Source organism: Saccopteryx bilineata, chromosome 8 (assembly GCF_036850765.1).
Source record: "Saccopteryx bilineata isolate mSacBil1 chromosome 8, mSacBil1_pri_phased_curated, whole genome shotgun sequence".
Lineage (NCBI taxonomy): Eukaryota > Metazoa > Chordata > Mammalia > Chiroptera > Emballonuridae > Saccopteryx > Saccopteryx bilineata.
The window spans coordinates 50,776,845-50,803,003 of record NC_089497.1 but is presented as its reverse complement, the minus strand read 5'-3'; the positions used below and the strand labels follow the sequence as shown (position 1 = coordinate 50,803,003).

Genomic DNA, 26,159 nt, shown 5'->3' with positions numbered 1-26,159 from the left:
CGGGAGTCTGTCTCTCTATCTCCCCTCCTCTCACTCAGAAAAGAGAAAAATAAAGTTATTACTGTATGAAGAGGCCCATATTTACTTGGGCAGTTTACCTCGTGTGCATGTTTGGAAAATGCTTCTGCACTGGTCATCATGCCTGCGGTCTTCTCTTCCAGCTCGCCGAGCCTCTGGCCTCTCTCGTCCAGGGCAAGCCGCGCGCGGGTCAGCTCCCCCATCACCCCTCCGGCCGCGCCCTTCACCCCTTCCACGCTCCCGGGGCCCGGGATGTGCTGCGCCAGGCTGCGGGAGGCTTTCCCTGCGGTGGCTTCTCCAACTGGGAATTCAAGCCATAGCAATTGAAAACATTTGTCAGTAATTCAAATAGTTACTGTCAAGTTTACCACCAAGGACTTATATTAAATTCTCTTACCCTATCATAGACATGTACGTGGAGGTGTTAGCACGTACCCAAGAAAGGTGGCTGAGAGACTGTGAGAAACTGTGGCCATATGCCCTTTGTACGTGTGTGTGTGTGCGTGTGTGTGTGTGTTCCATTCACTATGGCATCATTACAGTTTTTGGTCATTTTATTTTGTTTTACAGCTGACATACAATATTAGTTTTAGGAGTACCACACAGTGAGTAGACATGTATGTACCGCACGGAGGGATCACTGCAGTAAGTCTAGTACATGGGAGGAGGTGAGCGAATTTACCTGCTCTGCCACCTTGACAGGAAGCCCCCTAGTCACATCCCTGGTGTTGCTGCACTGGGATGCTCCCAACATGTGTGGACTCACTGAACCCGCAGTAGTGTCTGCTCCAATCTCAGCTCTGTTCTCTTGTTTAAGTTTCAGCCCAAGTCTTCCTTCCAGTGTTCTCTGTTTATCCTGCTATCAGCCTTTGTAGGTGTCAGTTGTTTATGTGTGTGTGTGTGTGTGTGTGATGTGTAAAATTCCAAACAATGAGCTATTCACATTATGGGCACTAAAATATATATATGTTGAAATTTAGTTACTTTATAAAAGACTAAAAATTTACCTGTCACAAAGTTGTTTCTTTTAACTTGATTTAATTTTTTTTTTTTTTTTTGAAAAACAGCAGTGTTGGTAAAAATTTAGTGAGCATTCCCAAAGAGGTAACATTAGGAATGGAATCTAGGTTTATTTTATTTTTTTTAAAAGAGCCTTATTGGGATATAATTCACATACCATAAAAATCATCCTTTTAAAGTGTACAAGTCAGAGGTTTGTAGACTGCTTACTGAGCTGGGCAAGTACCACCATCTAATTTAGAACATTCCCATCTCCTCCCCCCCCCCCCCCCCCCGCCCCCGAGAGAAACTCCATGCCCACTGCGCACCGCTGTCACTCCCAATCCCTTCCTGCCCAGTGCCTGGCAACAACGAATCCACTTTCTGTTTCTATGGATTTGCCCATTCTGGACATTTTCTATAAATGGAATCAATCATACAATGTGTGACTCTTTTTGTCTTCCTTCTTTAATTTAGCATGATGTTTTCAAGGTTTGTCCATGAGGTTGAAGGCATCTAATTTCACGCATTCTAATGGCTGAAGAATACTGATTGTGTGGAAGTACCTAGATCGTTTGCATAGGTCAAAGTTTAAGAGAAAAGCGATCTGCAAGGTCAAAGGTGATGATATATTCTGGAAAACATTCTTCCCTCAAACTTTTTTTAACTCCCTCCCTTTTGGAAAACATTTTCTGTATCTATGGGTCTGTTTTTGTTTTGCTCATTGGTTTTGTTTTTCAGATTACACGCGGCAGTGCAATTATAGTATTTATCTTTGTCTGACTTATTTCACTTAGCATAACACCTTCTAGGTCCATCCATATTGCCTCAAATCGCAAGAGTTCATTCTTTTTATAGCTGAGAAATATTCCATTGTGTACATGTGCCACATCTTCTTTTTCATTCACCTGCCAATCGAAACCTAGGCTGCTTCCATATCTTGGTTACTGTAAATAACGCTGCAGTGAGCACAGGGGTGCGCATATGTTTTCAAAATAATGTTTTTGTTTTCTCTGAATAAATATCCACAAGTGGAATTGCTGGGTTGTATGGCAGCTCTATTTTTAACTTTTTAAAAAGGAATACCTGTATTGCTTTCCATAGTGGCTGCACAAATTTATAATCCCACTAACAGTGTGTGAGGAAAATATATTCTTTCTAAAAATGTTCCCTAGTATCTTTCTACTGCTTTTTGATTATTGTTCGAGTTCTTAGTGGTACATATTAAAAGTAATTGATTCTGTAGCACTGATAAACCTTGTGTTCTGAATAAAGAATCTATTTCCCAGCAGTGGATAAGAGGTAGGCAGATTCAAAAATGTTTTTTTCCCCAGACTGTAATACCAAATGTCTTCACCCTGCCTTGCAGGCATGATCTACCTGCAAATGACACATGTATTAACTTACTGGTTATTGGTATGAATTTCATGTACTTTTTTGTTAAACTACTTCCTAATATAAAGTGATCAATTTTATTTTTGATAAATAATTTTCATGTTTGATAATTTTCATGATATAGAAGCAAAATAATTTAGTCTAGAATTTGAAATCACATATTACATTACAGTCACACACACATAGGCCTTCTACTTTGTGATACAGCTTTATAATGAGGACTTTACTCACAGAGCTCTTCTCTGTCAAATGTTTGTCCACTTCCACCAAACAGTCCCTTTAGAAAACCTCTGTTTTGAGCTTCTGGTGTCTCTATGGGAGTAAACAAATCTCCCAGCATGTCCTGTACCAAATTCAAAGAAAAAAGCATTGGAGTAACTACAAATAAATGAACAGGTCAAAGATAACACTGGTTGTTAGAGCACAGCGTGAAAAGACAGTTTGCTTTCCGTATTTTCCTGGCGACTTTTGCTTTGCTCCCAGTTCTGTCTCTGGTGTTTCTTTCTCCTCTTTCTCCTTCCCTTCTCCAATAACTGACATCCTAAAATTTCCATTTTTTCTGTGCTCTTCTTCCCTTTAGAATTAGAAAACATGGGAAGATAATATATTCATTCTAGGGTTAATTTTCAACTGAATAATGACTCTTAACCTTGACTTCTCATCTTTTGCAATTATCGTAGCCCCGCCCATCCTGGTCCTCTCCTCAGCCAAGCATGGATTGCCCCATGCAATTGGAAGCTTTTGGTGGTATATGGAGAAAGGGTGGATTTATTATTATTTATTTAAATTTTTAAATTTTTATTAATTTAAATTGTGTTAAAATGGATTCAAATGGATTTATTTTTATATCAAGTATAAAATTATGAAATGGCTCAAGATAATTTAAATGAGTCAAACAGGCAGAACTGCATGATGAGATACCATTGCTCTCAATATTTGGTGTGCTTTAGAAATGGGAAAAATCTTGTTAGAAACACAGAGGCTCAGGCTCTATTCCACACATACTAAATCAGACTCTACAAGATGTCCTCCAGTTATCTGTAGTTTAAACTTGATCTCCCGGTCTTTCTAAAGCAGATCAAAATGAGAACTACCAATATGGAGGAAGGCTCATCAGCCACAACTCTGTGACTTAATATCAGTTTGTCTATGAACTCGCAGTATGACTGCATCTTCATCACCTCCCTCACCTCTCCTCACCAGACCTGTGCTCTTCCTCCTAATTCTTTCTCTTTGGAAAGGACAGTATTCCGTCTATTTGGTTTCCCAAGCCAGAACCCCAGGAGTAGTTGTTAATTCCTTTCTTTCCCTCACGTCTACCTCTAATAATCCTCCAATCCAACAGCTTACACTTCTTAGCTTTGGAATCTGCTAACTTTTCTCCATCCTCACTGCTGGTTGTCTTATTTCAAGCCACTGTTATTTTAGGCCTTAATTATTTTTTAAAAGCCTCCTAATGGTTCTCCCTCCCTTCAGTCTTAATTCCTCAAAACCAATTGCCATGCTGTAACCAGAATACTAGTTACAATGAACAAATTTGCTAAATTTTAAAAATAATTTTCTGTTGCCCTTGTAGGATAAATGCCAGAATTCCTTAAGGAGCTTACAAAATGCTCCAAGATCTATTTTTTTTTCCCAAGTGAAGGAGACAGAGAGAGGACAGATGGGGATAGACAGGAAGGGAGAGAGACGAGAAGCATCAACACGTAGTTGTGACACTTCAGTTGTTCACTGATTGCTTTCTGATATGTGCCTCAACTGGGGGACTCAAGGTGAGCCAGTGACCCCTTGCTCAAGCCAGTGACTTTGGGTTTCAAGCCAAAGACCATGGAGTCGGGTCTATGATCCCACACTCAAGCCGGCAGCCTTGCACTCAAGCTGGTGAGCCCACACTCAGGCCAGCGGCCTCGGGGTTTCAAACCTGGGACCTCAGCATCCCAGTGATGTATCCACTGTGCCACCACTGGTCAGGCTCCAAGCTCTATTCTTGACTAATTTTCCAGCACCATCCCTCCATTCTTTTCACTTTCCAACTCTGAACTTTGTTGGCAGTTTCTTGAGCCTCTGGGCTTTCGCATGGCATTCTGTGTCAAGACTATCATTACCTTTTCCATCCCCAGCCATTCATTCTCATGGGTAACTCCTACTAACCCTTCAGAATTCTAACTACTCCCTCTCTCTGTTCACCAACCCAGGTACCCCTCTTGGAGGTCTCCCCAGTCCCTGCACATCCATCTACAGACAGCATTTCCACAGAGTACTGTGGTTGTCTGTGTACCTATCTCTCCCTCTACACCAGCAGGCAGGGACCTGTATCTCGTTTATTATTGCATTCCTAGAGCCTAGTCAAGTACAAGGCACAGAGTAAAACTCTGCACTTGTTGAATAACAACAATATTTATTATTACTTATTTAAAAAACAACTATATTCCAGGCACTGTGCTCAGTTCTTTGTAGGAATTCTTTCTTAATTCTTACAATGATGCTCTAAGGCAGAGCATACAGGTAGGTTAAGTAAAATACCCAAAGTTATACAAGTGTGAAAAATACAACTTAAGTAGTTGAGAGCTTATACTCTAAGCTTCTATATAATGAATAATTTTAGATTTCTTCTTTGTAATTTGGGACTGAACTAATAAAATTTCTAAGATATTTAAAAAAATTGTGATCACTTTTACTTACCCAAGGTTACATAGGCTTTAATATTTATTCTGTTTCTAGGCTCTGCTTATTGCTATGATCAAAGGCAAACGCCCAATTCTAACCCACAGAATAAATATGTATTTATTTTGTATGGCTCTTAGATTCAGTTTTCTTACAAACAAGTCCATGAACTCCCTGAACTGTATGCAGTTTCTGTGGGCACACACATACTCTCCACCCTGGAGGAGGAGTTTATAATCTTTCAGGGCATTCTCCACAGGCAAAAACAAAACTAAACAAAACAAAAAATAATTGTTAGTACAGTGGTACCTTGAGATATGAACAGACCAACATACAATTTTTTTTTTTTTTTTTTAAGATATGAGCTGCGACTCGGTCCATATTTTTGTTCGAGATCCGAGCGAAATTCCGAGATACGAGTCATGATTTGGGAAGCTGCCACTAGTTGGCGCGTTGGCATACGGGTCCAGAATCGGCAGTTTGATATACGAGTTGACTGACTTACGAGCTCAGTTACAGAACAAATTAAATTCATATCTCAAGGCACCACTGTTTTATGCATAATCTTCCCATTTTGCCCTCTTCTCTTTTTCTGTATATACCTAGAACCACATTGGAGTTTGGTATGGTCCCAGTGATGAAAATTACATTCAAGACATATTCTAGGGAAGGCATATTTATTGTCTAGCCCAATAATACTTCAGCTTTCAGACATCTCTCTCATTCGCTCTCTTTTTACAGCCATTCCATTGATTTTTTTTTCTTTTATAAATGTGCCTAACCCACCTGTAGATTATCACACATCTCCTGGCTGTATGTTAACCGCTGAATTTCAGTAGGAGAAACGAGGTACAATGCCTGTCCTTCATTGGTAAAACAAAATGTCCGTGCTATCCTCATGTCTGTCAGTGGCAAATAATTTACATCCAACATTGGGCGAAGACTAGGTAGGCTGCATGGAAAAAAGCAAATCCACATTTCATATTCAAATTGTTGGAACCTTTTCATTTCTCTGTATAAAATGGCAGATCCTTACAGAAAAATAGTAATTTTTTTTTTTTTGTATTTTTCTGAAGCTGGAAACGGGGAGAGACAGTCAGACAGACTCCCGCATGCGCCCGACCGGGATCCACCCGGCACGCCCACCAGGGGCAACGCTCTGCCCACCAGGGGGCGACGCTCTGCCCCTCTGGGACGTTGCTCCACCGCAACCAGAGCCACTCTAGCGCAGAGGCCAAGGAGCCATCCCCAGCGCCCAGGCCATCTTTGCTCCAATGGAGCCTTGGCCGCAGGAGGGGAAGAGAGAGACAGAGAGGAAGGGGGTGGTGGAGAAGCAAATGGGCGCTTCTCCTATGTGCCCTGGCCGGGAATCGAACCCAGGTCCCCCGCACGCCAGGCCGACACTCTACCGCTGAGCCAACCGGCCAGGGCCAGAAAAATAGTAATTTTTATATCACTATTTTATGGTCACTTCTTTTTAATCTCTTGGAGCCTCAGTGGTAATAAACTGACTTTGACATAAAATTGTATAGACAAAATATCATGGGCATGGTTTTTCTATCTTAATCCAGTTAGATACTTAGCACATGTCCTGGAAGAATGGATTAAATGCAGTGGCCAACCATTTCAGGATACTTTTTGCAGCATTTCATCGGTTCCTACACTATGGTTATAGTCTTTGGTTACGGTGGAAACACTACCTCTGGAAAGTGCTTGACTGGATACTTGGACTTTAAGGCAAAACTCCTCAGTCTGAGGAGGTTATATGTACCCTGATGGAGACCTGGACTGGGTCCAGTTCACTGTGTCTGGGAATGGAGTGGCTTTGCTCCCTGTTCCTTTACCCCCTCTACACACAGGAGATGAAAATTACCTATGACTTAGGGCACCTGCACTGAAGGCATGATTAATAAATAAGCACGGTCAGGGAATGCGAGTAAGTTATAAATAATAGTTGAGAACTCGCATATCCAAATGAAGACAACCCATCTTCGGTGTCTTACTGAATGGCTATATGCTTATCCTAATGTAGCCAATGATTTCATTTAAATTCATTAGACTGTCCCTTCGGATACTGTCATTAGAGCCAGTTTTATAAACTACTTAGGAAAACCAGTCTCATTTCTTTTAAGTCACACCTCTAATGCCAAAAGGAGTAAAGTGAACTTGTAATTATATCTCAAATTTTGAAACCATCCAACTAATTCCAGTATGCACAATGATGTAAAATTATCCCAGATCATAAAACCAGCACCTTGAAAAAAATAAGTACTAATTTCCCATATCAGAGTAATTTGTAATTACAGTTTGAACCCTAAAATCTTACCATGCAAAATGGGACTGAAATAAGTGCTGTTGGAATAAGCTTCTCATGAGGCTCTATCACTCTGCTGTCTGTTACGGGAGCCACTACCACATGTGCCTGTTGAGGGGTTGGTATGTGGCTTGTCTGAGTTGAGATGTTCTGTAAGTATGGATTCTTTACTGGATTTCAAATACTCAGTATGAAAAAAATATTTAAAAGTATATGTTATGGCATTTAAAGTGACTAAGCTCCTTAAAGGAGTCCAAAACAAACCCAGTTAAATAGATTACCATGCTAGATTCAGTCAAATTAATGGGTGGTAGTGGGGAAGAGGTTATTTTATTAACATATGTAAAATAGTGGATGCAAATAATTATTTCCCTTTTGTTTTATTTTTTCATTCATTTCAGAGAGGGGAGAGAAAGAGAGAGAGAGAGAGACAGAGAGAGAGAGAGAGAGAGAGAGAGAGAGAGAGAGAAAGAGGGGGGGGTAAGGAGCAGGAAGCATCAACTCCCATATGTGCCCTGACCAGGCAAGCCTGGGGTTTCAAACCAGCGACCGCAGAGTTCCAGGTTGACACTTTATCCACTGCATCGCCACAGGTCAGGCAACAAATACCTATAATTATTTTCTATGTCTTAGAGAAGCTAGAAGGATCAAATTAAATTATGCATGTAAAATTCTTGTGTGGACTATGAAACATAGTAAAAGTACAGTTCATTTATTTTTCCTTATAGATTATTCATCTTTGTATTTCCAGTGCATGGCATAGCTTCTGGGAGATAATATATGCTCAATAAATGTTTGCTGAACGAATGTGTGAATGACTGGGAAATCACTCTTTCCTTAGATTCCTTAATGTCAATTAAAATATATTTTTTATTCACAATGCAAAGCATTGTTAGCAAAAAAAAATTAAATTAAAAAAGTTAAGCTCTTCAAATTGTCAAACAATAAACTTCAGAAGGATCTCAGGTTGCTTCTTGATAGCATATTGCACATTACACATATGCATTTCAGAACTGTACCTTGTCGGCACTGTTGTGATTACCAGAGAACTTATAAAGAAGCAAGTACCTCATTATCATGATGTGCCCATTGGCACAAAAGCAGGCCAAGCAGGCACTGTTACACATGCCCACCACGTCTGCTTGCAGAATAAAAGATGTCTCGGTGATGTTATGGACGTAAAGGCAAGTCTGAGAAGGCAGTGAGAAAACTTTGGCTTGTTTTTCTGAGCAGATGATTGTATACTGATGATTTCCTATTTCTTGTGACGGAGAGGGGCAGTTCATGACCAGTTTCCTTCTCCAAGATTTCTCATTGTCATCTATGTTGTTCGGGTCCCTCCAGACTTCATATGGTGGCTGCATTAACCCACCAGCTCGGTCCATGCAGGAGAATGTGAGCACAGCTCCTTTCAGTGAGAGGAAGGTACCTAGAAAAACAATGTCACATCACTGGCATGTGAGATTCTTTCTAAAACAGCTGTTATTCATCCATTGGGAATAAACATTTTATATTATGATAATTTATATCTATAGTGTTATAATATTGCAGTAATCTACATAAATCAGTAGATTTGTGAGTTCATTAGTTGCAATAAGTTAGAGTCATAGAATGTTAGTTCTAACAGGAGCCTAAGATATCAACTTGTCTAAAGCTTTAATTGCATTAATAAGAAAATGGGAGACCCAGAAAAATGATGAGACTCGGGTCATATACCAACTTAGTGGCTGAGACCGAGTTAGAACTTGGGTGTCCTGACTCCTACTCCAGTGTTATTTCTTTATACTATATAGTCCCCTTGATAATCATTTTTTAAAAAGCAAATTTTAGAAAATGTAAAATTTTTATTTATTGAAATAACTTCAACTAAAAAAATAATTATGCCATTTGATTAAACTTATTTCATTAAACTCATTCACTGAAGAATGCTATATATTGGGTTGGGGAATAAGTTCATAGCGTTTTTATATTTTCTTTTATTTTACAACGATTTGTTTGCTGTTTGGCAAAGGGTAAGTATTCATTTGATAAAACTCTTTCTGCTCTACAAAACTATGTTAATTGTATTTTTGAGTTATTTAATTTTTTATTAGTTTTGAGGCTTAGAAATGGAATACCCAGGAGGCAAAAATCAACATTTTTGACACCTGCTCTTCTTTGCTTTTCATCGAGGTCAAAAAGCTGCCGAAGCAGCCCGGGACATTTGCGACGTGTATGGAGAAGGCGTCATAGGTGAGTCTACAGCACGGAAATGGTTTGCAAAGTTCAAAAATGGCGACTTTGACGTCGATGACACGTGCCGCAGCAGAAGGCCTTCTGAATTCGATGAAGAACTGGGAAATGCTCGAAAAGAATGCCACGGTCAACAAGGAGCTCTACATTGCCCAGCTACACCGCGTGAATGAGTCTATTTGACTGAAAAGACCTGATCGACATGGTCAAACCATACTCCTTCACGACAACGCCAGGCCCCATGTTGCAAAAGTCATCAAAGCCGCACTCCAAGAGCTCGAATGGGAGGTCCTTCAGCATCTGCTGTATTCTCCGGACCTTAAAACCGACCGATTACCATCTTTTCCGCTCCCTGTCAAACCATATGAAGGGTGTTACCTTCGATAACAAAGAGGTCCTTAAAAACTGGCTCAACAACTTCTTTGACACCAGACCAGGCGATTTTTGGCAGAACGGCATCAACAAATTGGTCGAGAGGTGGGAAGAGGTTGTAAACAGCAACGGCGAATATATAATTGATGAAGTTATTGATATAATTATTGTTTTTTGTTTAAATAAAAGTGTTCGGTAAAAACGCTACGAACTTATTCCCCAACCCAATATTTCTTCTTCTTGAAATTAAACACAGAATAAATTTCAGGAAATTTTACCATGTGGAGCTCATGCTAAAATTTTTGGTTATATGGAGAAAAACAAGCTATCTTTGGCTCTTGGGCAGGCTAACCCATCTTTATCCTGAAAACAGACCCACTCACTTGCATTCTCCAAGGTTGAATGTTCATGCCGTGTTTTTACCAGTCCCAGAAGACAGGGCACTGTGACGCTCAGGAGGCACAGACTGCAGTGGAGTGGCACCAGCCTTGAATAATAAGTTTGGGGGTGGAGGCAAGACTAGAAGATGAGGCTGCGTGGCCCACCTTTCACCGACTGGGAGTCAGAAAACTGAAAATCCAGCCCGAGCCTTCACACACTCTGACCCCATTCAGTGTGCGGGTCCATGCATTTAATCAGCAAGCAAATTTCCTGAGCGCAGTAACAAAAACTGCAAGGGCAGCATCAATAAGTTGGTCCCTGACCTCAAAATCATACACAGGCCAAAAATTACAAGCAGAGCCAGTCCAAATACTAAGTTTTAGGATTTTGAGCCTTCTATTATTTTCAGAATCCTGTGAGGATTGTGTATCAACTCATATTCAGACTAAAGCATAAACACATTTTTGTAACTTGACTCACTCTACTCAGATGAGAAACCATAGCAGGATATAAATAGCTTTCTTAAGAAATAAAAATAAATAAAGCTTAGGAGGTAAGTTGGAATAGATTGACCTTTGGACATCTCCCGACTTCCCCTCAAGCACTGAGTGCCCTAGCAGCCTTTTCTCTGCTTTGTCTTTGACATCATGTAGAGACAGTAGACAATCAGCTGATAGGTGTCAAGAGTATACATGTGACAGACTTCGAAGGGGAAGGATGATACAAAATACATTCCATTTAGAAAGTACTTTATAACTTGAAATACTTAAAATTTATCAAATTCAAAATAACATGTTTAGATGTTTTAGCATTTCAGTTGTGTTTTTAAACTCACTTAAAAAAAAGGTTTTATTTGTTGATTTTAGGGAGAAAGGCAGGAGGTTGGGGAAGGGTGGGAAGTATCAACTTGTAGTTGCTTCTGGTATGGGCCTTGACTAGGCAAGCTTGGGGTTTTGAACTGGCGACTCTAGCATTTTAGGTCAAAGCTCTAGCCACTGTGCCACCACAGGTCAGATTAAATTCACTTTAAAATCAGAATTTGTGGCCCATGAATGTCCTACTAGGTAACTGAAGAGGATAGGAGAGTAGGGGTTTAAGTGTTTCAGTCTGAGCTGAGGGTCAAGGTATTTAAAAAACCCCAAAAAACTAAAAACTTCTCCCAACCTCCCATGAAGAGAAAATAATGACAATGTCTTTGATACAGACAATATATATCAAGGGTCGGGAACATTTCTGGCTGAGAGAGCCATGAATGCCACATATTTTAAAATGTAATTCCGTGAGAGCCATACATGACCCATATACGTTACTCATTATCCAATAAAAATTTGGTGGTATCCCGGAGGACAGCTGTGATTGGCTGCAGCCACCCGCAACCATGAACATGAGTGGTAGGAAATGAATAAATTGTAATACATGAGAATGTTTTATATTTTTAACGTTATTTTTTTAAAGATTTGTCTGTGAGTCCGATGAAGCCATCAAAAGAGCCGCATTTGCTTGCGAGCCATAGGTTCCCAACCCCTGATATATATGATAAGTATATATATGAGATATTACATAGTAATAAGTACTAAGGAAAAAAGTAAAGCAGAAAAGTTGTAGGAACTCTTGGTGAAAGATGTGACTATATTTTAAATAGGCTAGAGGTGTTCTTGACTAAATGTTTGTACCTTTCTCCTCCCCAAATTTATATTGAAGCCCTAGCTGCCAGAGTGGATGCACTTGGGAGATGGAGCCTCTAAGGAAATAACTAAGGTTAAATGAGGCAGGGCCCTGATATGATACAGAATTAGTGTCTTTATAAGAAGAGTCAGCAGAGTTCTCCCTTCCTCTCTGTGGGCACACAGGAGAAAGGCCACATGAGCTCACAGTGAGAAAGAAGCTGTCTGCAACTCCAGGAGCGAGCTCTCAGCAGGTACCAGCACTGCCAGCACAGTGATATGCGACTTCCAGTCTCCGTAAGTGTGGTAAGATATATTTCTGTTGTTGTGCCACTTCATCTGTGGTATTGTGTTATGGCAGCCTGAGCAGACGACCACAGAAAAGAAGGCACCACACTGTGGGAATTGGGGCTCAGGAAACCAGCACAAAATGCTAATATTCTGGCTGCTGTGGTCTCACAATTTCTAGCAGCGACAATGAAACTGGCAACTTAACTTTATGTGTGTAATGCGGGTGGACAGGCAGGCTCACGGTGGATTCGGGCAGACGATAGAGGAACTGCGGAGCCAGAAAGCGTTGGGCCATTCCTGTTTATTGGAGGCTCGCAGAGACAGATGAGTGAATAAGCAAAAGAAAACCGCTTTCACAGTGGAGGAAAGGGATCAGAAAAACCGCCCTTCACGGTGGTGGCTGAGGGAATCAGGGAACCGCACCTCGTGGTGGCGGGACAGCGATCTGGGAGAATCACCACCAAGAGAAAGCAATCTTAGCTTTTCATAGAGACACATACATGGCTTTCTACAATGTGCTCACTCACTAATTGTGCAAAGTGCTTGCATCTGGAAAAACAGCAAGCATAACTAACTACAGCTGTTTTCCCCACAATCTGCAACTAAAGTAAAATCTCCAGTATATCACAGACCTTGACTTTCCAGAGCAATGAAAGGCAGACTCATAGGAGATAAGATCACAGAGATAATATGGAGCCAGGTCATGTAGGTTCCTGTGGAACACAGTGAAGACTTAGACTTTTACTGAGTTTGAGATGGCAGGATTTTGAGAATAGAGTAATATAACCTAATTTTCATTTAACAGAATTACTCTTCCTACTGGGCACATTCTATAGGGAGTCAAGGTTGGAAGAAAGGAGAGCAGCTAAAAGGTCAGTACAATTATCTGGGTGAGAAATGGATAGAGGCTTGCTCCAACCAGCTTGGTAACCATAGAGGAGGTGAGAAATGATCAGAATCTGAGTATATTATAAAGGAAGCCGACAGAATTTGCTAACAAATTAGATTTAGACTTTGAAAGCAACAGCAGTCCAGGATGATTCTGTTTTTAAGCTGAGAAACTGGAAGGATGGAATTGCCATTAAGAGATGTGGGAAGACTATGGAGAAAGGAAAGGATGTCAGGAACTCAGTTTTGGACATGTTAAGCTTGAGATACTTATGAGGTATCCATTGGATGTTAAATAACTGGATATTTGTGTCAGGAATTTGGGGATAGATCCAGTCTATAAATAGAAGAAATATATTACCTATCAGATTATAAATGGCATTTAAAGTCATGAGCCTGGCTGATTTCATCTAGGGCTTGAATATAAATAGAAGACAGGAAAGGTTCAAAGATTTAGTGTTTGGGCATTCTGGTATTTTAGGTGCAGTGAAGTGAGGAGGAAATAGAAAAAAGGACTAAGAAGAAATAGCTAAAAATGTTGGAAGGAAACTAGGTAAAGTGTTCTGGAATCAAGTGTAGTACTTTAAGGTAGAGACAATTGTAAATTGTGTGTTATGCTGCTATGTCAAGTAAGATATTGCCTGGGAATTGACCATTGGATTTAGCAATGAGGTCAGTGATAACCTATATATTTTTGTTGACTGGTGTGGGATAAAATTTGATCACAATGGATTCAAGAGAAACTGGGAGAATAAAATTAGAAATAGTGACTATAACAACCATTTCAAGAAATTTTGTGTTTAAATAAAGAAGTGAAATGCGGCATTATAGGAGAATAGATTTAAGAGAGGGTTTTTCTCTTTTAGTGGGAGAAATAATAGCATATTTGTATACTGATCTAATATAGATATTAGAATTAGAATTATATAATTATCTGTAATATAAATATAACAATATATTTATAAAGAGGAAAAATTGCTGAAGTCACTTTTTTGAGTCAGTGAAAGGGGGTAGAATCCAGTGTACACGTGGGGAATGTGGACCAGGCTAGACGCTTACACGGATCAGTCATGATAAGAGTATATAGAGACCATGGAGATATAGGCAAATAGGTTGGTGGATGTGGTTGTGGCAACTGTTGAAGTTCTTACATGATTGCTTCAATTTCCTCAGTGAAAGAGGACACACCATTATTAGCTGAGATTGAAAACTGTGGAGGAGGACTTAGAGGTTTGAGGAGAGTGGAGCAAATTGCACTTGTTGTTCAAGCGGGTGGGAGAGAGAACGAGATAACTATAGTATAACTGATTACCTGGCAACATAGGAGCCTACTTGAGGTTATTGCTGATTTATTTCAAAATGAGACTGTTAGTTTGATTATATATTTTCTCCAGCCAAATTCAGCTACATGTGTGTAGAAATTAAGTAGGTAGAGTAAAATTTAACCAGGATTCTGATTAAGCTGAATATAAATGTGTGGTATTATGATTTATGATAAATATGGTCCTTAGTCTTTCATTCTTCAATTTTTTTTTTATTTTTAATTTTAGTGAGAGCAGGGGACACAGACTCCTGCATGAGGCCTGACTGGGATTCACCCAGAAAGCTCACTAGGGGGTGATGCTCTGTCCTTCTGGGGCCCTTGCTTGGTTGCAACCAGAGTCATTTTTTAGCAGCTGAGGCAGAGGCCATGGAGCCATCCTCAGCGCCCAGGGCCAAGCTGGCTCTAATCAAGCCATGGCTGCAGGAGGGGAGGAGAAAAGAGAGAGAGGGAGAAGCGAGAGGGGGAGGAGTGGAGAAGCAGATGGGTGCTTCTCCTGTGTGCCCTGACCAGGAATTGAACCTCGGACATCCACAGGCTGGGCCAACGCTCTACCACTGAGCTAACTGGCCAGAGCTCCTAAAACCCTTCCAATCTCCTTAATGATGAGAGCAACACAGGTGTTTATTTGTTATGTTAATGAGGTGACTTTTGGCCCTCAACTTAGGATAGGATGGGGGCTAGTTACTATGGGAATCGACCATGTGGTTGGGGGGGATTGAGTTCAATCAGCAATGGCCAATGATCGAATCATTTATGCCTGTGTAATGAATGAAGTCTTCATAAAATCCAAAGAGGAGGGGTTTGGAGAGCTTCTGGGTTGGTGAAAAGGTGAAGGTGCCAGGGAGGGCATGGAAGTGACAGGGTATTGATAGAGTACACAATCAGTGATTGCTAGTGCACTTGATGTAACCTGTTTCCTATCAATATATTGTCTTTAGCAGCCCCACCCAGGAATACAGAACTACTGAAGCTGGACTTTCCCATACCCTGAGGAGATGACTGTTCCCAAAAAGCAATAAAGACTGAAATTAGATTGAAACGCCATGGAGAAGAAATTACAATTTTGGGAACCGGCCATCCTGCTTGATGACTCTTACAATGCTGGGAACCAGCTATCCAGCTTTATGACTAACTGCATGCCCCCACTGTACTAACCTCACCTGAAAAAGTATATAATCAGCCCTCGCAACTGAGAGTGTAAGGCAGGCTTTGGGCTAGGATATGCCCCCTGTCTTCTCAAGTTGCTAGCAATCTTGATTAAAGATGCCTGCTTCCCTCTCCAATCCAGTATCTGCTTATTGGCTATTGCGGCTGGGGGCGACCTGAACCCTGGACCAGTTGTAGTCCAGTAACATATTTCTGGGGCCCCAGGTGGGACCCGACATGGGATTCTGGTAAGGCCCAGGGATTTTGTGGAATATCCCTGGTGGGAGTCCCATCAGCTGCCTAGACTAGGGGAGGATCTGACTACAGTACCCCCCGAAGAAGCTGTTGATTGTGTATTTACTTGGGAAAGTTCTGCTGATTTCATCCTCCAGGCGCCCCCTGTCAGGCAACACCCTGACTGAGATCGGGCAGGTGTCTTTCTGGTCTGGTTGTGTGCTGAAATCCCAGATTACGGTATTGTATAACAGATTAGAGGTTCCTCTCTGGTTTGTCTGACTCTGGTTTCTGTTTCATTTTTGTCTGATATTGTAATAGAATGGGTGATACACTGTCCATTCCTAAGGAAAGACCCCTAAGGAGATTTTTTGGCTGATTGGTCGACCTATGCTTACCAGTCTATGATAAAAAGAATGGCGTTTTTCTGTAATACTCTTTGGCCAATGCATATACTTGACTCAGGTAAGCACTGGTCGGATCTTTAAATTACTATACTGTATATCAGCTTTAATTGTTCTGTCAATATTCAGGGAAATGGGACAAAATACTGTATGTACAGGCTTTGATGGCAGTACATAACCAAGAGGCAAATAAAAAGGGCAATAAGCTTATGGTGAATAGAAAGTAGAGCCCCTCCCAGACAGTAAGTCTAGGGAGCATCTGGAACTCGAAGATCAGGAAGTTATCCTGGCTGCCAGGGCAGGGCAAGCCAAGCCACCAGCTCTGCCACCACCAGTGCTGCTGCCACCCCTCCAACTGCACCCCTGGGGGAGAAAGGGCTGGCTCCCCCATGTTCCAAGGGAGAAGGGTTAGGAGAGACCTCCCTAAGCCACACCCGGTGGGGAGCTCGATTTGGGCCTGGCTCCGCTGGCAGCAGGGCAATATCCTTTAAGACAGCTGCCTAGAGGGATGGGCCAGAGCGGGCTCCTGCTGGAGATTATTGGGCTCATGCCCCTTTTCCCACATCCGACCTTCTTAACTGGAAGAGTTCTAATCCCTCCTATCGGGATGATCCAGGAAAGATGACTGATCTAATTACCTCCATTTTTGCCCCTTGCCTTCCCAGTTGGGCAAACATGCAGGCCCTTCTGAATATCTTACTTACAGGAGATGAGCAGCGCCTTGTGTTAGACAAGGCCAGGGAGGAAACCAGTAACAGATATCAGGAAAACCCGAACAACACCCCTATTCCTGAGGCTGCCGTCCCCTCAACTGAGCCTAACTGGGACTTACGTGTAGATCTTCCCAGATGGGAGCATTATAAAAGGTGCTTCCTAGCAGGCCTGAGGAAGGCAGTCCCTAAGTAGAAAAGTCTGAATATGGTTCAGGTAGTTCAGCAGAAGCCTACGGAAGACCCTTCTGAGTTCCTTGACAGAATCTATCAGGCTTACAGGAAATACACTGATATTGACCCTATAGCACCAGAAAATACTTGCATGGTGAACATGACTCATTGCACAGACTGCTCCTGATATAAGGAAAAAGCTATGGAAGCTGGATGGCAGTCTTGGTATGAATCCATCCCAGTTAGTAGACTTTGCTTTTAAGGTATTTAATGGTAGGGAGTATAAGAAAGCTCAGGCTGCAACAATTTTCCTGAGTGAGGTGACAGGAAAAGGAAAAGAGAAGAACTGGATCTCCGGAAAAATAGTCTGGTCCCAATATCAGCAAGGATCAATGTGCCCACTGCAAACAGAAAGCGCACTGGAACAACGACTGTCCGAATAAGAGCAAGGGTCGTCCCAAAGCAAGGAACGAAGCCTGAGTTTGTTTAGACAAAGGAACTGATTTGGTCTGAAGAGGTCCAGGGGTTCCAACTTTGCAATAGTCCATCCACATCACCCCCCAGGAACCCAGGTGAAACTAACAGTGGGGGTAAACAGATTTTTAAATAGATGCCAGAGCTACATATTCTGTTGTAAACACCCCTCTGACCAAGACTTCCAAGCAAGTGTAACTGTCACTGGGTTTTCAGGGCAACCTGAGTCCCAACCTTTTTTAGAGCCACTTGAGTGGCAACTGGGGATACTGTGTTAACTCAGAAGTTTTTGTACATCCCGAGTGGCCCCTCTCCCTCTTAGGGTGGGACTTGCTGGCCAAACTGAGAGCACAGATTATCTTTGCTCCTGAGCAACAGCTTTTAGAATTTCAGATTCTGCCTGAACACGTCTGGCAATTTGTGGTAAAACCTTGGGAGACTGAGAAAGCACTACAGAAAAAGGACCAGAAGAAATTCATCTATCGGTAAATCCCTGTGTCTAGGCCTCCAGGCAGACCTAAGAGAGCCAAACCTGTAAAAATAGAACTAAAAGAGGGGCGTAGGGTCCCCAACAAAAAACAATATCCTCTAAAATGAGAGGCATTAGAAGATATTCAGCCTGTTGTCCAGCAATTCCTAGAATACGTGTAACACTGGGGAACAATTTTTTTTTCATTTTCTGTTGCATGAGGTTTTAGAACTGTTTTTATATATTTCTGCATCACTGATTCCAAATCTGAAATCTGTTTTTTGGTGCATGCTCTAGTTTTTATGAAATTTTAATTTCTTTTTGTTACAGTTAATGGCATTCATTGGTTTTGAAATTGGAGTTAAAGGGCAACGACTCTTGGATTGAACATAACCACAAGGCAATTAATGTTTTTTTGTTTTTGTATTTTTCTGAAGCTGGAAATGGGGAGAGACAGTCAGACAGACTCCCGCATGTGCTCAACCGGGATCAACCCGGCACGCCCACCAGGGGCCACGCTCTGCCCACCAGGAGGCGATGCTCTGCTCCTCCGGGGTGTCGCTCTGCCATGACCAGAGCCACTCTAGCGCCTGGGGCAGAGGCCAAGGAGCCATCCCCAGCGCCCGGGCCATCTTTGCTCCAATGGAGCCTTGGCTGCGGGAGGGGAAGAGAGAGACAGAGAGGAAGGAGGGGGGGGGGGTGGACAAGCAAATGGGCGCTTCTCCTATGTGCCCTGGCCGGGAATTGAACTCGGGTCCCCCGCACGCCAGGCTGACACTCTACCGCTGAGCCAACCATCCAGGGCCGGCAATTAATGTTTTACAAACATCACTTTTACATTAATTGTAGTTGTTTTTAAATGTAAAAAATTATTATCTGATAAAAACACCCTCTTATTTTGTTTTAAGATTGAATCATGGCTTCTTCGAGTAGGCATAAATGTAAGAATAGTCCTGACACCTTCTGTTATATATGTGGCTGTTACACACTTCAACGTCAAAGGCGCAATATTTCATCATTTGTGACACGTGCATATATTGCCTATTTTCAAGTTCCCCTTGGCGATCAAGATGAGAATTGGGCTCCTCGTAGTGTGTGTCATAATTGTGAGGAAATGCTTCGTGACTGGACAAAAGGAAAATGCAAAGGAATGCCTTTTGGTATTCCCATGGTTTGGCGTGAACCTAAGGACCACAGCAGTGACTGTTATTTCTGTCTGATCCATGCAAAGGGCATTGGCAAGAAAAAACGGCATATGATCGCATATCCTAATATTCCTTCAGCAATACGACCTATCCTACACTCTGAGACACTCCCAGTTCCAGTTTTCAATGGGTTTATTTCTTCTAAGGATGAAGAAAGTGAACATGGTGATCAAGTGTATTTTGATAAGATGCATGAAGAAATGGTTGTAGAATCTGAAGGGTCTTCTGATGCCAAGCAGTCATTAACCCCTCAGCAGTTTAGCTAACTCAAATTGAATGACTTACTAAGAGATTTGGGCCTATCAAAGAAAGCAGCCGAGTTATTAGCCTACAGGCTTCAAGAAAAGAATGTACTTCACCAGTCAGCTAAAGTATTTCATTTCAGGAAGTGTGAACAAATCTTTGTGGACTTTTTTTCCGAAGACAAACACTTTATTTACTGTCATGACATCAGTAGTCTTCTCAGCCAGCTAGGTGTTACCACTTACAGTTCAACAGAATGGCGGCTATTTCTTGACAGCTCTAAACAGAGTCTGAAATGTGTTCTCCTACACAACAGTAATGTTATTTTAGCGGTTCCAACTGGTTATTCAACTCATCTGCGAGAAGATTATAATGACATAAAAATTGTCCTTGACTTTCTGAAGTATGAGGAGCATAACTGGATCATTTGTGTGGATCTTAAAATGGTAAATTTTCTGCTAGGACAACAAACAGAGAGGTTTCACAAAGTATCCTTACTTTCTGTGTTTGTGGAACAGCCGAGCTTGGGAGAAACACTGGACACAGAAGGAGTGGCCAAAACATGAAGCTCTGGAAGTAGGGATGCAAAATATTGTGAATGAGCCTGTAGTTAATTGAGAAAGGATCATTTTTCCCCCACTTCACATCAAAGTTGGCTTAATGAAGCAGTTTGTTCAGGCTTTGAATAGAGAAAGTGAATGCTTTCAACATATTATTTCTGCTTTTCCTGCTTTGTCTTTTGAGAAGATAAGAGCAGGTGTATTTGATGAACCTCAAATTCGAACGCTCATATGTGACGAAGAATTTTCCAGGAAGATGAGTAAGGAGGAGAAAGTAGCATGGCAGTCTTTTGTGGCAGTTACAAAGAACTTCCTTGGCAACAAAAAAGCAGAAAACTATGAACTTCTGGTTCAAAGGATGCTATTGGCTTTCCACGACATTGCATGTTACATGAGCGTTAAGATTCACTTCCTAAACAGTCACCTTGATGAGTTTCCCAAAAATCTTGGAGCTGTTAGTGGTGAGCAGACTACTACTGGAGCATCAAACAAGATTGTCCTCAACAAGTACACAAACACAAGAAGTAAAACCGCAAATTTTTGCCTGAATAGAATTTAAATAAGTTTTGCGCAAATTTTGTGATTAAAATAAGTGTTTTAATAAGTTCTATTTCAAAATTGTAGACAAATTCTGATGCAATCATATTTTTTAGTGTATTAGTATATTTACTGCATTATATAAATTATTATATTTTCACAAAGATGATGCCCAAGAAAACATTCTACCTCATTATGTTAAACTAAATGTTGAAAATTTTACAATAAGATGAAAACCTAAAATCTTGAATTGCAAAAAATCTGTAGCTTACAGAGAAAAACTAATGTCAGATTTGAGATCAGCACACTGGAATTAGGTAAGAACAAGTGTTTTTGTGGATGCCACAAAAATTTGTTCCCCAGTAAATTATTCCAACCATGCAGATCACCCTATAACACGCAGTCTTGCCGGTGAAAAAACCCAATTCCCAAGAATATCAATTTGTGCAGAACTTGCAGGCTATTAAATAAATGTCCAGGACATTCATCCCACAGTGCCAAACCTATACACTTTAATCAACAATATCCCTGGAGACAGCCATTGGTTTTCAGTCTTAGATTTAAAGGATACATTTTTCTGCATTTCAGTTGCAAAGGACTCTCAGCCACTATTTGCCTTTGAGTGGCAGGAATTGAAATCACAGGTTAAGACTCAACACTGCAGGACAGTGCTGCCACAAGGATTTAAGAACTCCATAGCATTTTGGGGGAAATATTAAGACAATAACTTGCTCGCCTACAACTAAAACAAGGAACATTATTACAATATGTAGATAATCTCTTGATTACCAGTGATACCTAGGAGATACCTGAATCACTCAGCTGCCCATGAGTATAAAGTATCAGCCAAGAAAGCTCAGCTAAGCCATTAACAGGTAAATTTTTAGGATTCCTTCTAGAACCAGGAAAGAGGGAGTTTGCTGGCAATAGGAAAGAGGCTATTATCAGGATACAGGAACCAAGAACCCAAAAACCGTTACAGGTATTTCTAGTTATGGCTGGATATTGCTGAATTTGGACCCCAAATTTTGGACTTATAGCCAACCCACTATATGAGGCCCTGAGAGGCCATGAAGAGACACCTCTAGAATGGAACAGAGAATGTCAACAGGTCTTTAAGACTCTGAAAACCAACTAATCTTGAAACTTGCTTTAGGGCTTCCAAATTTAGCAAGGCCTTTTCAGCTGTATGTCCTTGAAAAACAAGGAATAGCACTTGGTGTCCTGACACAGAAGCCTAGGGTCCTAACTCAGCTGGTAGCATACCTGTCCAAAAGACTAGATAGTATGGCTCTCAGATGGCCTGCCTGCCTTAGAACTGTTGTTGCACTTGTGAACTGTTGCAAGCAGCTGAGAAATATTCTCTTGTGCAACCTGTACCATCTTTGTGCTGCATCAGGTCCTAGCTTTGCTAGAACAAAAAGGAAATTTATGGCTCACAGCTGGCCACATGGAAAAATACCAGGCGATATTATTAAATAATCTCAGTATCCAGCTCTCGGTAATAGAATACCTCAATCCTGCATTACTCCTTCTAGAAGGAAACACCACTGAACTGTGCCAATTAATGAGATTTATTCCAGCAGAGTACATCTACATGATCAGTCACAGGAGGAGGTTGACTGAACTCTATTTGCTGATGAGAGTAGTTACATGGAGCACAGACACAGGAAAGCAGGTTATGAGATTGTGACTCTTGAAGGAACAGAAGAGGCTTGGATTCTTAAACCTGGAACCTCTGCTCAGAAAGCCAAGTGATTGCTCTAGCACAGTCTTTGAAATTGTCAGAAAGAAAGTGAATGTATATACAGACTCAGGATATGTTTCCTAATTCTGCATGAACACAGGACTTTCTGGAAACTAAGAGGTCTTCTTACCTCTTATAATAAAAAAGTTAACTGTCCCGGCCGCGATGCCAGCCCCAGAGGGTGCGATACCCTGCCACCACCGCAGCTGCTGGAGGAGAGGCCACACTGAGGCAAGAGACGAGAATGTACTCATAGAGATTCCAAGATGGCAGCAGAGTAGGAAGACGCACAGACGGACCACCTTCCATGACCAAACTGGATTACAAATTAACTTAAGAACAATCATCGTGAAAAACCAACTTTGGACTAAAAGAACAATACTAGAAAACCAAGGAACACAGAAGAATCCATACCAATCCTGGTAGGGAGTGCGGGGGTGCAATGGGGGATCCCCTGCTCCCAGGAGTGAGGGGAGGCTGAGGCTGAGAGTCCAGAAGGGCTCTCATTACAAAGAGAGAGACCCTGAGAGGAGGTCCTCAGTCTCAGGACCAGAGACCCAGCCTAGAAATCCAGGGTCTGGAGGAGATAGCGGGACAGGTAGAGTGGGGGGAAGAGCGAGAGTTCTGTCTGTGGGAAGCAGCAGGCAAAGGAAAGAGCAGCTTTAAAGGGACAGAGCAGAGAATATCGCTCACAGCCACTTGCCTGAGGCTCTGGGGATAAGGAGGGCTGAGAAGACTGGTCTTGTAATAGGAAACACACCTGAGCTGAGCTGACTCATTCTCCAGTGCAAAGGTGGCCATATCTGGGGGAGGGGTTGCTCCCTCTGCCCAGTACAATATTAGAATGAAACCAGGTGACCAATGTCCAAAAAGCTCTCCAGCTCCAATCACCATGAAAGACCTTCCAGAAAGGAGGAAGTAAGGGGGAGGGGCAGTGACTCAGGTTTCCAGGGAGACCTGAGCTACACCTCCCCCCTCATACTGAGAACAAACCCCACTCCCAGAGAGTAACTGGGTAGAACACACCCTCAGATTCTCAGAGGTCACACCCACTGTATTCCTGGACACAACTAGGGCCAAATTAAAAAAAAAACACCAAAAAACCAAAAACAAGATATGCCCACTTCCCCCCTCCTAAACATAAAAGTCCCCTGCTGAGATCAGCAAATAGAAGCTCCCTGCTGTGCTCAGCAAATGAACAGCAGAAAATAAAGACTTTAAAGTGGCTCTACTTGTTAAGGAGAATTAAAGGAGGAGAGGCTGAATTAAATAAACCAACCTCAGACCCACAACTTTAACAAACCTGCAAACCACACATAGAAACAATGGGAAGACAGAGGAACGTAAGCCATATGAAGCAACAAGAAAAATCTCCTGAAAAAGGATTGGATGAAATGGAAGTAATCAAATTACCAGATGCAGAGTTTAAAATAATGATTGTTAGGATGCTTAAGGATCTCAAAGCTACAATGGACTTAATGAGCACCTAAATAAAGAAACTGTAAGCATCAGAAAGGACACTGAAATCATAAAAAGAACCAGGCAGAAATGACAAACACAATATCAGAAGGAATTAAAAGCAGGCTGGATGAAGCAGAGGATCGAATCAGTGACTAAGAGGACAAAATAAGCGAAAGCACTGAAGCAGAACAGCAAAAAGAAAAGAGGATAAAAAATTCTGAGGAAACTCTAAGAGAGCTCTGTGACAACATGAAGAGAAACAACATCTGCATAATAGGGGTTCCTGAAGGAAAAGAGAAAGAACAAGGGATAGAAAAATTGATTGAAGAAATCAGCTGAAAATTTCCCTAAATTAATGCAGGAAAAAGTCACACAGGTTCAATAAGCACAGAGAATCCCATTAAAAAGAAACTCAGAGACCTACAGCAAGACACATCATAATCAAAATACCAAAGCCAAGAGATAAAAAAAAGAATACTAAAAGCTGCAAGAGAAAACTAAAAGCTGCAAGAGAAAAGCAGCCAATCACCTACAAAGGAGCCCCCATAAAGATGACATCTGACATTTAAACAGAAACACTTGAGGCCAGAAGGAAATGGCAAGAAATATTCAAAGTAATGCAGACAAGAGCCTAAAACCAAGACTTCTTTATCCAGCAAGGCTATCATTTAAAATTAAAGAAGAAATAAAAAGCTTCCCAGCCAAAAGAAAACTCAAGGAATTCACTACAACTAAACAAATGCTGCAAGAAATGTTAAGGGGCCTGTTGTAAACAGAACAAAGGGGGGGGGGGGAAATCTGGTAAAAGAGGAATGTAGATTTAAAGAATAAAATGGCAATAAACAACTATATATCAATAATAACCTTAAATGTAATTGGCTTAAATGATCCAATCAAAAGACAGAGTAGCTACATGGATAAGAAAACAGGACCCATACATATACTGTCTACAAGAGACCCACCTCAAAACAAAAAATACACATAGACTGAAAGTAAAAGGATGGAAAAAAATATTTCATGCAAATAGAAATGAAAATAAAAAAGCTGGGGTAGCAATACTTATATCTGACAAAATAGACTTTAGAGCAAAGACTATAGTAAGGGATAAAGAAGGTCACTACATAATGGTAAAGGGAACAATCCAACAGAAAGATATAACTATTATAAATATCTATGCACCTAAATATATAAAGCAGACTTTGATGGACATAAAGGGCGAGATCAACAGCAATACTATAATAGTAGGGGATTCAATACCCAGTAACATCACTGGATAAATTCTCAAGAAAGAAAATTAACAAAGAAACAGCAGACTTAAAGGACACACTATCAACTGTATTTAATAGATATCTTCAGAACCTTTCACCCTAAAGCAGCAGAATATACATTCTTTTCAAGTGCTCATGGCACACTCTAAGATAGACCACATGTTAGGGCACAAAAGTGGTCTCAACAAATTTAAGAAGATTGAAATCATATCAAGCACTTTCTCTGATTACAATCACATAAAACTAGACATCAACCACAACAGAAAAACTGAAAAATTCTCAAACACATGGAAAATAAATAGCATGGTATTAAATAACAAATGGATTAACAATGAGATCAAAGAAGAAATAAAAAAATTCCTAGAACTGAATGATGAGCAAACAACAACTCAAAATTTATGGGACAAAGCAAAAGCAGTCCTGAGAGGGAAATTCATAGCATTACAGGCATACCTTAAGAAGCTAGATAAAGCTCAAATAAACCATTTAACCCTGCAACTAAAAGAACTAGAAAAAGAACAGCAAGTAAAGCCGAGAGGAAGTGGAAGGAAAGAAATAATCAAGATCAGAGCAGAAATAAATGACATAGAGGCTAAAAAAACAATACAGAAGATCAATGAAACCAAGAACTGGTTCTTTGGAAAGGTAAACGAGATCAATAAACCTTTAACCAGACTCACCAAGAAAAAAAGAGAGAGGACTCACATAAATAAAATTAGAAATGAGAGTGGAGAAGTAACAACTGACACAGCAGAAATACAAAGGATTGTAAGAAAATACTATGAAGAACTGTACACCAAAAAATTAGACAACATAGGTGAAATGAACAAATTCCTTGAAATATATAATCTTTCAAAAATCAATCTGGAAGAATCAGAAAACCTAAATAGACTGATTACAACAAATGAGATCAAAACAGTTATCAAAAAACTCCCAACAAACAAAAGCCCTGGGCCAGATGGCTTCACAGTCGATTTCTACAAAA

The 26,159-nt window shown here is 41.0% G+C and overlaps 1 protein-coding gene across 4 annotated transcripts in view; it reads right to left on the bottom strand.

Annotated features, from left to right (window-relative positions):
- The window catches only part of STXBP5L (syntaxin binding protein 5L), a 374,922-nt gene that overhangs the window by 6,662 nt on the left and 342,101 nt on the right, over positions 1-26,159 (bottom strand). For all 4 annotated transcript variants that reach the window (XM_066240760.1, XM_066240762.1, XM_066240761.1 and 1 more), the window contains 4 exons: positions 8,459-8,819; positions 5,863-6,028; positions 2,644-2,755; positions 99-319 (listed from right to left, as the gene is read on the bottom strand). In XM_066240760.1, coding sequence (XP_066096857.1) covers positions 99-319; positions 2,644-2,755; positions 5,863-6,028; positions 8,459-8,819 — 860 coding nt within the window. The remainder of the gene's footprint in view (positions 1-98; positions 320-2,643; positions 2,756-5,862; positions 6,029-8,458; positions 8,820-26,159) is intronic.